This window comes from Episyrphus balteatus, chromosome 3 (assembly GCF_945859705.1).
Source record: "Episyrphus balteatus chromosome 3, idEpiBalt1.1, whole genome shotgun sequence".
NCBI lineage: Eukaryota > Metazoa > Arthropoda > Insecta > Diptera > Syrphidae > Episyrphus > Episyrphus balteatus.
This window is the reverse complement of record NC_079136.1, coordinates 52,424,048-52,440,089: the sequence shown is the minus strand read 5'-3', so window position 1 is coordinate 52,440,089 and position 16,042 is coordinate 52,424,048. Positions and strand designations below refer to the sequence as shown.

At 28.3% G+C, this 16,042-nt stretch overlaps 2 protein-coding genes across 2 annotated transcripts in view; both read right to left on the bottom strand.

The window, feature by feature from the left end:
- The window catches only part of LOC129915383 (protein similar), a 186,455-nt gene that overhangs the window by 89,730 nt on the left and 80,683 nt on the right, over positions 1-16,042 (bottom strand). Inside the window, exon 7 of the mRNA XM_055994883.1 lies at positions 12,563-12,704. Coding sequence (XP_055850858.1) covers positions 12,563-12,704 — 142 coding nt within the window. The remainder of the gene's footprint in view (positions 1-12,562; positions 12,705-16,042) is intronic.
- Positions 645-2,050, bottom strand: LOC129915384 (intraflagellar transport protein 88 homolog). Its single transcript, XM_055994885.1, has one exon. The coding sequence runs from the start codon at positions 1,903-1,905 to the stop codon at positions 727-729; it is 1,179 nt and encodes a 392-aa protein (XP_055850860.1). The 5' UTR covers positions 1,906-2,050; the 3' UTR covers positions 645-726.

Below are 16,042 nucleotides of genomic sequence, written 5' to 3'. Positions count from 1 at the left end.
TGATTTTTTTAATTGTGAAAAAAAAAACAGTATAGATGTTAAATCAAAACTTAAGTACTTTACTCAAGAGAAATAAAGAGTACAAAAATAAATAACTGGTGGAAAAAAAATGGTAAGTTAAACAATTTGATCTAATCGAGACACTTTTATATCCCCATTCTATTTCGTAATGACAAAATAGTTACAAAATTCTTTTATTACTGTTGCTGTTTGCCAACTCAATTTACTTCAATTATTTCGAAACGCAATGTTGCGTGTTTTAATTAACGCAATTTTATCAAAAAATAAATGATAACTTTGTGTCGACAATTTTAATTGAGTAACGACACTATAAAAAGCGTATCTTGCATGCTCAATCAAAATGCATAATTCAAAAGGAAAAAGGGATCTTTTCCTTCAAAAAGGAATACTAGTCACTTTTTGGCAATTTTATTTTTAATAGCAAAAACATAAAAATAAGGAGAAAAATGCATGATTAGAGTTATAAAAAGTCATAAAAGTGCTAATTGATTTGAAAGACGTAATTAATAGATACAAGAAACAAAGTGGAAGAAGATAAAAATCGAAAGGAACCAACAAATTTACAGCAAAAAGTTGGAAGAATCCTGGTAAAAGAAGGATTAACTAAGAACAAAACAAATCCATTTCTTAAACTTTCAAAGACAAAATTTAATTTTTCATAATATTTTCGTTTCCAATATTGGCACTTTTTATTCTAACAAAAGACTATAACAGAGGATTGATAGCCAAAGCTTCTTCATCAAACCACTTTGCCATTTTGTAATTTGAAAGATTTTTATAAAATTCAGCAATTTTTCGTAAAATCCCAGGATCATTAACATTTGATAGTCCAAAAATCTCCAAAGTAGACTTTAAATTTTCAAAAATCGATTTCGATTCTTCATTCACAATCAACATTTGATACTTTACCATCAAATTGCATGGAAATGGATATTGTTTTAGCAAAGTTTCACATAATTCTTGAGACTTTTTCAAGTCTTTCAACTTCTTATCGACTAAAATCAAATTGTATTTTGATTCATAGATCTTTTCATTTGATTCAGCAGCTGTTTGAAAAGCTTTTTTAGCTGCATTATAGTCGTTTTGTAAGAATTTTAAAACTCCATAATTATTGTATGCTTTTGGTTTTCTACAACCTTTCAGTAAATCTTCGACTTGTTGATACTTTTTCAAATGCAAGTAAACAAAACTTAAATTAATTTTAGAATTTTCTGTCAAATTTTGAACATTCAATTCGAATTTGTCTAGAAATTTAATAGGTTCTTCCAAATTGCCTTTTCTCATTTGTCGAACTATTCGAGCAATTTCTAAATTATCTGACATCCAAGCATAGTCTGTTATTCGAATGACATCTAAGCACCAATTGAATCCATCTTCTTCGATATCATCCAAAAGAGGCGAAATTAGAAAAATCAATTTTTCGATTTCTTGAATTTTATCAAGTTTTGGTAGACTAAAAATATCAGTGAAATATCTACGAATTTTCGAAGTCTTCTTCAAAGCCACCCAACAAAGAATCAAATGCAAATAAGCTTTAAAATCAGGATTCTCTTTCACAATGTAACCAAAAACAAAAGCAGCTTCTGAATAGAGTTTCTGCTGTACCAATGCCAAACCAATGTTATGCATAATTTTTGAGTAAATTTCTTTTTTATTCTGTCCAACTTGATCCAATGCCATTTTATAATATTTAATTGCCAATGGATAGTTTTCAAGCTTGAAATGAACATTTCCAAGATTTATTTTGACACGAAGTGAAATTTCAGATTTTTTCACCAAAGACTGATAAATGTTCAAGGCTGGGCGAAAGACTGATTTATGTTCGTAGGCCTCAGCGAGTATTAAAGCTTTGTAGGGTGGTTTAATCGGGCAGATATTTTCCATATCAAATTAAATTGATGTTATGTAAATATTTTTGAAAGTCTTTGTCAGATTTTTGAAAGCCTGAGAACTTGTTGAACTTGTTCAAAAAAATTTGTAGGGTTTTTTGCCACTGTACTTTTTCTAGTGTCTGTATTTTTCATTCTTCTTTTCGAGCTTAAAATCTTGGTTCAAAGATGAAAAAAACTGTAGTTCCGAAACTATGTATTTTGAAGGTCTTCTTGATAAGTGAAATACATTTCACATCTTTCCTTGTTATCACAACAAACAAGCATCTTATTTGTACAAACAAAATGTTGTAACGTTTTCAAATGACGTTAGTTTAAAGTTTAAAAATAGACTAAAAACGTCAATAAATTAGTTTGTTATTTGAATTTTTCAAAATAAAAAAAAATTAAACACATACCTAACAGATAACATGAAAATTAGTTTAATGCACAATCTTATTGCATGTTTTTCTTTTTTTGAAAAATTGTTGCCATCTGTCAACAGATAACCCTAAACATCAACCGCAAAAATACTGTATAGTTTCAACAGATAGTAAATAAATAAATAATTTATTTTATTTGAAACAAATTTGTCTCGAAATTCCTACTCGATTTTGTGGTCATGTTGTCGTCGTCTCAGTCTCATTAATTTCAATTATTTTTATAAATTTAAATAAATCTTATGGAATTTTTTTGCATCACGATTGAACAATTGAGGGTGTTTTTTTTTTAGCCTGAGTGAAAAATAAAATCGCCAGGAAATGACGAACATTTCTAAAATAGTAAAACTGTTAGAGAAAGGTTGTTTTAACGGAAATAAAATTGAACAACTGCAGAAAACTTAAGTAAAATGGTGGTATTCTAAGGAATTTCTTAAAGGCTAAAAATCTTAAAAATTTTTTGAATCTGTGGTGATAAACTAAATGTTCGTGAGATATGCGAAGGAATGCCAACTACCGACCTTACTGAGAATATCTATACTTACACTACGCATAAAGAATTAAAGATTTATGTTGTTTGTTTGTTAAAGTACTAAAGTACCTGAAACAAATTATATTATTATAATTATAATACCGATAGAAACATGTAATAGTTTGATTTGATATCTTAAGGAAAGGATTATGTCCTGTTTAGGGTATGAAAAACAAATTAAACAGGTCCAAAACAAAACACAATGCACGACTGCATCGCACGTACTAAAAAAATTGAAAATCGTGAGAGCCTTTTTTTTATAATTTTTATGTAAAAAATTTCTAGCGTTTTCCGAAAAAAATTTGGTATGCTATTTTGAAGAAATAATTAACAACTTAAAAATTAAATTTTTAAAAAATTGATTAAAAGAAATGAAATATTTATTAAAAATTAAAAAATTTGTTATTGGGCACGTTCAGGAAATATTAGGGACTAAATATTTAGGCAACGTCATTTTCTGAACGAAAATTTGAGTAAATTGACTAAATTAGTTTGGATACACCATTATTGTCAAATTTAGAAATTTACTTGAGCATTTTAGAGATCGCATGGGGCAGACACCAAATTTCACTTCACTTAAATAAATAAATAATATTAATTATAACCGATAATGCACTTTTTACTCGTTTTTCACACAAATAAATTTAATTCTGCTATAGGTCGTTTCAAATCAAAAGTCCCATGGAAAATTGAGCAAAAATAAAAAAACTCATTCGCTTACTGGAAGGAAGCATTTATGAAGCAGCTGAACTTTTTCTAAAATTACGATAAAATAATGAAGAACAGTTCTTGATATCCCTTTTTTAATTAATTGGTCCCTCTGTGAGATTCACTGGGTTAGCCTCAGAAAGCATCACTCCATATCCGCTGACAATACAATACAATATCATTTGAAGGCAGTTGGGATAACTTTGCCGAAGATATTGTTATAGGACTAGGCGAAGATGGACCAGAAATGTCCAGTTCATATGATAGCAATTCATAACTTAAAATTCTATTCACATCTTTTCATTTGTATAATTGGGCAGTATATATCTTATTTTTATTTTTCAATTATTTTGGAGTCGTCACCATAGAAATAATTAATAAACAAATTCAGATTTTTCGTTTGTTTATTTTTTTCTCTAGCATTTCTTTCATTCAAACAAGCATGATTTGTTGTTATTTTTGAGTTGATTTGTTGCAATGAGCCAATAAAATTGAGTTTTTTGTTTATTTGTTCTCAATTTTATTGGAAGGGAGAAAATAAACTCTGAGTCAGGACTTTTGATTTGAAACGACCTATACCGTAATTCTGAAATCAAAAACAATCAGCTGTCATGTTGACAAAAAAAAACTTTCCTAATTTTTTAGGGAAAAATTTCTTGCCTAATTTTCCAGTCAGCTTTCCAATAAAATTACCTAAATTGGAAGGTTTTTTATTGACAGTTGACCAATCAGAGGCCGAGAAATTACCTAAATATTTAGTCCCTAACTTTTCTGAACCTGCCCATTTTGAAAATTTTCTGAAATAATTGTATTACGATTACTTAAACACTTTTGTATAAAAATTTTCGGTGAAATCGGGTTAGTCGTGTACGAGATATTCAGAAACCAAAAATAAGGTTCTATAGAAGGTACCGTTAATACCGGTTTCAAAAATAATTTTTTTGATTTAAAAAATTGGCTATTATTTGAAACTTTACACACAAAATTTTATCAAAAACGTTAGAGCTGTTTTTGAAGATAATTAACTTTTTTTTCTGTTATATGTTAGGTAACGTTAGTTTTGGTCCTAAAAAAATTTCAATTCAATTTCTGTACAGAAAAAAAAAATAAGTATCAACATGTTCCTATTGGAAGATGATATGGAACCCGATATTTTTCAGGTTGAAAAGATTTTGAGCTATAATTTTTTGGTGTTGGGCTACAAGTAGTTCATTTCTGAATGAAATTATCAAATTTGGGGACAGAATCAATCCACACACGAAGAAAGTCTCAGATTAATGTGAGCAGACATTTTTTTTTCGAAAATAATGATTAATGCAATGCAATCTCTAAAGGTTTGTAAAGGTATACAACTATCGTGAGTCTTTTGAATACAATTCAAGGGTGCTCCTTTAGAATGTACATTTCTATAATGAACGCACATCAGATAACTCTTCGATCCGTTTAAGATCCGACTGTAATGTACAGAGAGTTTTTCTTAAGCCCTACTACACGAATGTGGAAGTTTTTAAGTACATGTACATTAATCAATAACAACAGTTATTTACACTTTTACAAAAATCGTAAAAACTAGGAAATTCAGTTGGAAACAAAACACCCTTTATAATGTAATTTACCTCCTATTCTATTAACAAATTTAATATAACCCAACCATACATACAATGAGATAGGTCATGGCTAGAGAGCACGAGAGTACATAAATAAAAGAAAAAAAAAATAAACACACATTTTGTTACATGTAAAATAATTAGCACTCTCTGCAACCCGCCACCGCCGCCGTGCGTCACAGCCACAACGACTGTGAAAAATTTATTGCACGGAATGCAATTCTGTTTTCCGTTTTCTCGAATGAATTTTGTCGGCCAAATGAATTGTTATAGTTTACCTGATGCAAAATTGCAACTTAGTGTTGGTATATCTGGTACAAAGTTTGAACAACCGACGAGTTACGTTACGTAAAACTTGGGGCCATTTTGGATGCTTTGTTTGTCGATTGAGATAAATATAAAAATCTTTTGTTTGTTTGTAAGTTTTTTTTTTTCTATTTTATTTTAATAAAATGTGAATTTGTTTATGCATGACGCCTAAAAATAGATTTAATTTTTTTTTTTATTTGTTTTATTTTTCTTTAAGGAAATATATATTGATTTGTTATGCAAATAACTTTTATGTCTAGAAAAACCAGAATATGTATTGTTTTTTTTTTAGCCACACACAGATGGTGTAGATGACAACTGAATTATAAATATTTAATATTTCAAAAATTTTATGAAAAAAAAAAAATTGAATATATTTATTTGGCCCAAAAGTATACAACAACATCGCACAGCATGCATGACAGCCTTGACTTTAAATACAATTCAGTTTATCTTATTTTTTTTTTGTCTTATTTTTTCTAAGAGGACGCTTGCCTTGAGCTGCTTTGTCGCACTTATTTTTTTCTAGTATAGTGCGCTCTATATTTTATTTTTGTTCATTTTTTTTTTTTGTTTCTGTTTTTGAAAATAAATCGAAAATGTATTTTTAAGTTGTGCCTTTATGTAAAATACCAAACCAACCCACCCACCATCCTCTTTTCTTTTTTGCAAGTCTAAGTAACAATTTGTTTGCAATGCAGGTCAAGTAGATTCAAGGCTATTAAGAAAAAAAAATTATTTTAAAACTTAATAGATAAATGGCGCATGGTGCAAAATATTTTAGTGAAAGGATAATACGTCACAAAATTAAATTTTAAACAAAAAAATTAAAACTTTCTCTTATAGCAGATTTGTATAGATAATTTTGTGTGCTATTTGATTTATATGCAGTCAACAGACATCAAGAATGTGCAAGAATTTAATGAAGTAGCTTGTTCTCTAGGTGTACATACATAATCATTCTATCTTTTATGCTGTTTGTTATAGATTCAGCCAATAAATGAACTCAGAATTTTTAGTTCTTTTATATTTTAGAAATTTCAACGATATTCCTTTTTTAGTTGAAAAATATTTTTGAATGTTTTTTTTTTTTTTGTTAGTTTTTGTTATGGATTTGAGTTTTTTGTGAAAACTACAAATTCTATCTTCCAAATATTGATTTGATTGTTCGCCTTTTTCGTTACTTTGTATTAAACTTTTTTTTTTAATACCCCTAGGAGAAATTCACTTTATTTTTGTGTTATTTTTTTTTTAAACTTTGTGACAGAAGAAAAAATGACAAATGTTTATTAACCTGCGTTCTTATAGACACACCTACACGAGAATGATATAAAGTTTGAATGATGACTTTTGAAGACTTTTGTATGGAAGATTCGAAATTAAAAAGTTAAATTGAGGCATATCTGTGTAAAATTGCCTTAGGATTGACTCTTGGGAAATTTTTTAAAATACGAAGAAGCGATTCATGCTTTTTTTTTGACGAATCAGAGATTATTTCTAAGAGTTTAAAATGCTATCAGGCAATATTAAAGCAAGAATAAGTGTAAGCTTGTGAGAAGTATAGGCTTACAAATAAACATATAGACCAGGCATGTCAAACTTGCGGCCCGCGGGCCGCATGCAGCCCACGACGAATAACTTTGCGGCCCTGTCCACATTTTTATTAATTTTGAGTTTTAGATTATAATTTAATTTAATAATAATTCTCTTGATTTTTTCCGATTTGTTCCATAAACATAGAATTAATGCCGAATCATGTGAAAATGGAGGAAAGCGATTTCTAGTTTGACTCCGAAGTAAGTTCCAAATTCGTTGAAATACCCGATTTTTAAGTATTTTTGTGCACTTGAAAACTGCCATATAAAATCGTTTGCAAATTTCACAGTAGGTACCTGTCGATGTGAGCAGATATTTCAGTAATTAAGAGGAATGATTTACCTATTAAATCTTGAATAACTAACTTTGGTCTAAAAAAAAAATGGTAAATGAAAAAAAATTGTTTCATCATTCTTGCTGTTTTTTTTACAAAATTGTTTTACATATAAAAATTGTAGCCTAACATGTTCTGCGGCCCATACAAATTTATACCTCGCTGTTTTGGCCCCTTGAAAGCATTGAGTTTGACATGCCTGATATAGACAGTTGTAAAGTGATTATCATGTTTCTTAAGGCCTCAAACCCTTTCTCATTTTGGAGTTAAGATTATTTAAATATTTTTGGCATCTTAAATGTGAAAGTTCTATACTATTTCTTAGAACTTTTGTTTTTTTTTTATCTCTACCGATTTAAAAGGGAAAAAATAAAATCGTTGTTTAAGCTGCGTGAAGACTATCAACGTGAAAGCATTAATGGTTCGTTTTTAAAGACAACTTCAACCTCTTTGATGGTTTGAAAAGATGTTAGTTATGAAATTACACAAGGCAACATTTATACAACAACAGAGTATAAAAAAAATTAAACAAAACACTACGAATCTGTCTGAAAAATATTCAGAAATAAAATTAATATATTTAACACGCTGGGCTTTAAATTAACATATGAAGTTTTTGAACCGTGTTATTATTTAATTGTAACACCACAAGACGTCTCAGAATATGATGTTTAAATCACATATTTTTAAAGATTCGATGAGCTTTAAAAAAAAAATCACAAATCCTTGTATTTCAATTTTAAAAATGATAAGAAAATTCAAAGCTGCTTTCAAGAACTGATTGAGACACTAAACATTTTAAAAATTTCATAAAAAAATATTTTTTAATTTAATTTTTTTAAGAAATTTAATTAAAACTTGCAAAATAATAGGTACAAAATTTGTATTGAAAATTATAAAAAAAAAAAAAAAGTTTCTTTGAGTAGTTTTGACCTCCAAACGAAGTACCTATGCCATAAATGTATAGGTAACTAAGAAATGTATTTTTTTCGACGTTAGCGCCATTTAAAAAATTAGTTTTTCAGAAATAAAGATTTTCAAAAAAAAAAAAATTCGTACGCCAATATTAATCGACATATAAAAACAAAAATTCAAAAAAAAAAAACCTTCGATACGTCTTCCGAATATTGACTTTTCAAAAAAAACGATTTTTGTATCCCAAATAACTACCCACATGGTGTTTAAAAAAATCATTAAACAGAGCTCTTGAGTCCGATTCCAAAAAATACTATTTTTTGAGCTTAGGATAAACCACTTAAATTATATCAAAACACATTTTTAAAATTTTATGTTTTTTGAAAAATGATTTCTGTAGCAACGAAGCTTTTCAAGATTATTACACTCATAACCAATTTTATGAAGTCGAAAGTGTACTTTCTTATTAAAAAAATAAAATAATTTATTGCATTTGTTTTAAATATGAAAAAAATGTTTATACCTAATTTCTGCTGACAATTTATATATTTATATTGTTAAAATGGCCTCATTTCAAAATTTCGTACTGAACAAGCTTAAAAATTTCTAAAAAATAATTTCGATTGAATTGAAAAAATGTACAACAATTATGTTTACTTCCGAATTATTTAAATATAAATTGTTCACTCCAAGTTATATGTATTTACTTTACAAAAATGTTAAGGTTAAAAAAATATTTTACTTACCCTCTCGCTCTGAAAAAAATAAAATATTATTTACCTAAAACTTAATAGTTATATTCTATAAAAACCTCACTTTTGCCCTTTTAAATAAAAAAGGTCATTCTAATTTGGGGACATGTTCTAAAACTATAAAAACTATTCATAAACAAACCATCACTTCCGAAACAAATTCCTCATTAATCTAAATTAAAATCCTTTCTTGTTTTGTATTCAAAAACCTCATAAACCACCGAAAAAAACGCACTGAAAACCTCTTAATCGATTCTAATGGCAAAAAGATATTTCAACAACTTTGGTTTCACTAACTTTTACAGCCCCTATAATGGTTTTCTTTTTATGGTCAACCACACAAAAACAAATATGCAAGTACCCATATCAGGACTTTGATAGAAATATCTATCGAGGCAGGTTAGTTTAACTACCTTTTTTCACATAAAAGTTTTATTTCGCACAAAAGCCTCTAAAAACCATATATGAAGCTATAAATTCTATAACTTTTGACCACAACACAACAACAAAAGTCTATACAAACAATGCTTAAATCTTGACCAAGGATAGTAGTTATTTGGCGTGATTTACGCCTAAAAGTATGCTAACATAATAAAAAAATCTATACAAATTAATGTATATGAATACCGGATTTTAATGGGACCAATTGTTGGTAATGTGGGGCGGTTGTGTTATGTTGTGTTGTGTATTTAGGGATCCACAATCTAGTTGACCATAATTTTAATCACCTAGCATATTTACGAAAAATAAAAGGTTGAAAAATATTTAGCATTCTTCGTGTGGGACGGTAAAATCCCATAAATTTTAACCTAAAAGCCTCCTCTCCAACAACAACACAACTCAACACCACCATCCTCCAACACAACACAAAAGGTGTGGAAATATTTGGAAATATTTTATAAGATGGGGCTTAGGATCATCATTACCACGGCACCACAGAAGGCAAAAAATATTATAAACGAAATTGGAAACGAAGGATTTGGTGTTTATGATATTTTTTCACTACCATTATTCTCAATTTCAATTCCACACGCACCAACCAAAAAAAAATATATAAAACACAAGACGATGATAGATATAACTCAACAGCTTTTAAACTTCAAGTATCCACCACATTATGGGATAAAGTAAAAATACACAGATAAAAATTTACTTCGAAAAATATATAAAACAATAATAGTATCGTTACTTAACGTAAAAAGGTGTACTTAGTAGATGATTTGGAAGTTTTTTTTTTTAAACTAAAGAAAAAGGTTTAGAATTTTTTAAACCTCACTTTCAGGCGTTTCCAAGTTAATGAAATGAAGAAAAGGTTAAAGAGATTTTAGGAAAATTAATAAATAAATGGTGCTCCACAAGGAAGAATTTTGGGTCCTACCTACACTATTTCTTCTATATTAATTGAATACATTTTTAGGCAATGATACCATTGAGTTAAAGAAAATTAATCTAGAAACTTTTTTTCTCAGTGAAAAAACATATATTTTGATTTTAATAAAAAAACATAAAGAGAAACCAAGAAATAGATTTTTGGTTTCAAGTTCTCTTGTCGTTATATGGAATTTGAATTACATAAGCTATTGTGTCATTTTTTCTTAGAGATAGAAGGTCTTCAGAATCAATTTAAGAAATACGGAAGAACTTGAAGTATATTTTATGGAAAAAGTAAATTAAATTCGTGATGGGATTTACATTAAATATTTTTGAAGAATTTCATGAAGAAATGGTTGAATTTTTGAAACAAATCAGTAACAACTCGCCTTAAAATAGTGCATTGGTTTCGAACCAGACAAAAAAAATATATGTATGTTTGTCGTAAAATATAGGTACGAGTGTGTATGTAGTTCAACTGCAACTCAATAGCTTAAATGACTTTCTTTAAAATTGAGTTTTTTAACTTCTTGTTCAGGAAAGTACATATGGAGAAGATTTTGAAAACCTTTCAATATTTGGGCAGTTGTTTCAATGGAATCGTGAAACATTTTTTTATCGAAATATAAATTATGTAGATACAAGACGATTAAATTTTTTTCAAAAATTTTGAGCATCAAGGAATGGATTGGCATCTTATCTCCAGTAAGTACTTTTATGTCAGTACGTAAGGAAGAACGGCTTCGATGAATGCAAGTATCAAAGAGAACTTAACTGTTTCAACATCGACTACAAGCTATATAGTAACTTCGGATCTGATACGCTCAAGAACACAAACATAATCATCAGCTATATTGTGATTTACAACTATCAATCGATAGTTGATAAATACAAAAATTTGGGATTTTTAAACCTAATTTATAGGAAAACTGGTCAATTTTTTAATGGAATTTTGTTATTAGATTTCATTTAATTTTTATCAACTATCGATTGATAGTTGCAAATCGCAATAAGGGTGCACAAGAAAGAAAGCAATAGTTACTGAAGATTTCTAGTAGAAATTTCAAGATTCATTAAGAAGTTCTTAGTCTACGACAAAGTGAAGCTCAAAAAAGTATTCCACTGTCAGAAATAGTGTAGGGCCAAAAACACTTCTCTGTGGAACACCATTTATTAATCTTTCTTAAAATCTCTTTTAATTTTAATTTAATGAGAAAATCGGTTAAAAACATGAATGTTGGCTAATTATTTTTTGGCATATAGATTTTTTGGTTAAATACAACAGTTAGCGGGTCAATAATGGGAAATATTTTTAATTGTGATAGTAAAAAGTTTTAAAAGGAAACGATTTCCAGGTAAAATTTATCTAAAGACGAGTAATATTAAAGTTTTTGACATTTTATTTTTACAGGATCACATCTCAAAACAAAAGCATTTTAAGTAAATTCAATCATAGAACGTATTGTGTTTTTAAAGAGTGCCTTACACTTTTGTTAAATGGAAGTAAATTCACTTTAAATTAAAATTTCTTCACGTAAATTAACTTGTCTTGAAGTCTAAAAAAAAAAAGATTTTCTTATTAAATTAAAAAAATCAAAAGATAGTCCGCTTAATTTATGACGGAAGACGAAACCATCCGCATAGTTGAATACAGATTCTATTCTATAAGAAACTATTTTTGTCCGTGTGGAGAGTACCTCAGTTCGGGTCGGGCTTTAGACTTAAAGTTCAGCTTGGATGATTAGAAAAGCGATTCTAAGCAAAACTTAAACTTCTATTTTAAGAATTAACAAATTTTAGGTCTTACCTAACTTTTTAAAAATTGCAACTTTTCAAAGGGTCTTTATTTATTTATTTATTTGTTTATTGAATCAAGCTTAAATTCTAGTGGATATATTTGAATTTATCAGGAATTTGTAATTATAAAAAATTATTTTTCATATTCACAATATATTAAATTATAATATTCTTACAAAAATGAACAATTTATTCAAATAATTTTGAAATGAGGCACATTAATCATCTTAACATATTTAAATACCTCAATTTAAATACATAAATATATGTTATTTTAAATACAAAACAAAAAAAAAAAACTAAATCACTTACCTTATAACATAGTTAACACAAACAACACTTTGTGGTTTTTGTTTGTCATAGACAATTGTGGCTTGTGTCACAATATAACAATAACCACCACATTTTCCCAAGAAACGATAACGACATGTCTCACCTTGTCCCTTACTGAGTGCTATAAAAAAAATAGAAAAAAAAAATATCAAAATTAATAAAATAAAAAATCCAAAATTTCAATATAAAGCTTAACGAGTTGTTCTAAAACCCATAATAATTGTCAATATAGATGCGGTTGAGTTAAGTTGATGTTAATTGTATCGGATTTCTTATTTTTTAAATTTTTTTTGTGGTAAATATAGATGGGCGCCAGAAATCACAATTTAAATTAGCAAATAAACACCACAATAAACTTCGTAGTTTTTATTTTAAATTCACTCAAAAGAGTAATATCACATAAAAAAATAAAAATAAGTAATAAATTTGATTCCATTCAAATTTAACATGGTTTTACTGACACTTTATAATGGTTGCCACTTTTGTTTATTTAATCAATTCAGAACTGAATAAAAAAAAATGCTTTATTTAGGCAGTTTCTTTATAAAATCCGATTAGACAAAAATGTCTCACCTTGAACCTACAAAAAAAAAACGAAAACGTCTCGAATCTATAAACCATTCCATTTTAAAATTTATCTACCTGTCGTTAAATTGTATTTGATAAAAATCCGCCATTAAAATGATTACTTTCTGCTTAGAGCAAAATAGAATCGAGAAAAATGTCCTTATTTGAATAAATTTGTTGTTTTATTCCAACCGCATAGAACATCTATTAATTCATTGTTTTTATTTCAATTGTAACCATTAGATTGAATTTTATTTCCACGTTTTATTTTTTTTTTTTGTTCGCTTGAGGGATAAATGGAAATTTAAATTTCCCCCTTCAAATTCCTTGCTACACATGTACAAGTCGTTGACATTTTTGTCGATTTCTCTTTCGCCGGAAAAATAAAATATTCTTAAATTTACATTTCCAAATGAATTATTCGTTTAAGAAGAATTTACTAAGTTAGCTTTCGGTAGAAGAAATGCGAAATTAAACTTTTCTTCGAGGCTAAATTTATTAACAAAATTGTTGGCCGCACCCAAAATCAGAATCAGCAAATGAAAGAAAAAACTTTTCTAACATTATGACCAAGAAAAAGAACAAGACTTTTTTTTTGTTTTCATCCATTACACATTTTAGGTCATAAAACGTCGTCGTCGTAGTCGTAGTTTCTTTCCATACAACATTCAGTAATTCCTAATCCGACGAGTATCTGTGGGAATTAAGAAGTCCTAACAAATAGAAAAATCAGTATCACTGTTCAACGAACGTGAAATTGTTGGCAATAGATAAATTACATACAATCCTGAAATAGAAAGGAAGAGAAAGAAGAACAGCCAGCCTTCGACAGTGTTTGTGTGTGTTTAAGAATGATATGAGTCCATGCAATGCAACATCCAGGAGACGTGATATGTGACTGGTGTATAAGGATATCCTCCTTAAGCACCAAGGATTTATTCTTAACATTTAATCTGACTGGGAATGACTCTTTCGCGCGATAGTTATTTCGCATTTCTTTTCATTTAAGGATTTCTTCTTATAGCTTATTTTCTTTTCTTACTAGTTTTCTTCTATAGGATTCAAGAAGATTCAAAGTCTTGAAATGCTTCTAACATAAAATTAAGTATTTTATGTATTTTTTGTATGTATGTGAGTTTTATGTACCAACAAGAAATCAACTAACTTAAACTACACAGATTTTTATGAGGAATGAAATTTATTGTTTCCTTAATAATATTTAGTAGGTACTGCTTTACAGGAACTTTATCAGTCAGGACATACATTTTTATAAGGGCATTTCAATTAGCTTTGATATTATGTTGCACAAACAGTTGGGAAGAAGAGCCTGTTTTTTTCTTACACGATTTTTGAAATTTATCTTAACCGGTGCTAAATTCCTACAAAAATATTACAAAAAATATTCTAAGCAATTTTTTACTTTAGAGCAAGTATTTTATTTAAATAGTTTTTACAAAAGCTACTCAAACGTTTTTGTATAAAATTTTCCATTCAAATAAGTTAAGTCGTTTAGGATAAAGTCAGAAATGAAGAAAACGGTTCTATGACAGAAACCGTTAATTATGGTTCAAAAAATGTTTTTTTTTTTAATTTTAAAAGTTGGACCTCATTTGCTAAAGTCCACACTTTTTTTTTTAATAAAAACCGTTGGAGTCGTTTTTGAGGAAAACAATTTTTTTTTTTGTTTTTGTGTTTTGTCACATGGCAAGTATCTAAAGTTAAAGAAGAGGAAAACGATATTTGTTCGAATTTGTTTTGATTATAAATTATATTCCTAGAACCGATTGAGATATCGAGCAAATTCAAAAATCGTATAATACAAAGTTAAAGGGTGGAATGCCTAAAAAGACTTTGAAAGGCCTGAAACATTTCTAACGTCAAGATTTCTATCTTTTAAACATTGATTTTAAACATTGATGATTGAATTCGGGATTATGCGTTTAGGAATCGGTTTCTCCTTGCTTTAAATCGGTTTGAATCAGATACAATTTCACAAACAAGACTTTGAATTGTGTTCTACATCTGTTTCTGTTTTGGACCCGCTGTACAGTGCGTCGATTGTATAGTGGGCGAAAATTTTTTTTTGTCTTCCTCGATTAGTTACTGCTTCTGCAACAGCCGAATGCAGATATATTAATTGCAAACCGTGTAAAAGTAAGTTGGCCACCTACGTTCCTATGGATTTTTTTTATACCACAGGTGTTTGAAATTTTTCATAAAATATTTTTTTTTACATTTTGCATCGAAAAACTAATTTCAAATTTTTTTTAAAGAAAAAATGCAACAGTTGTAAAAACTTTTAACTTCTTATGTAGTGAGCCAATTATTGTAGAAAATTATAAAAATAAGAAATTTATAAAATTCATTCATTCGTGGTTGTGGTTAAAGAAAACGTAAGATGATGAAATTTAAAGTACACTGAACGAAAAAAAGCTAATATTTTCTAAACTGGTTGCGATAGAAACTTTTTCTATTCAGTTTCAGAACAGTCAAGAGTGCACCTATCAGCCATTTTAGGCTTATCCATTTTCTACCGGACACCCTGTATATTATAAGCTAAATTTTAAAACCATAACCATTAACATTGGGTGCGGCGTTCCTATGGTATAAGCGTTTGAAGGTGGCAATGTTGATTTTTTTCGATTTTTTAAAAATCAAATGTGGAAGCTTTTTTATTTTTTTTTCTAATTTTTCGACACAAATTAAGTAATTTTAAATTTGTATTCGTTCAACAATCTTATTAGAATTCATTTAAGACTTTTATCTTAAAAGTGCATTGCGTATATCTCGAAATATTTACATGCAACAATGTCAAACATATTTCCGTTTAATTTTTCTATGAGAGCCTTTTTCAAATCTCATTTTCTCCGCTTTTTTTTTACAAAATATTTT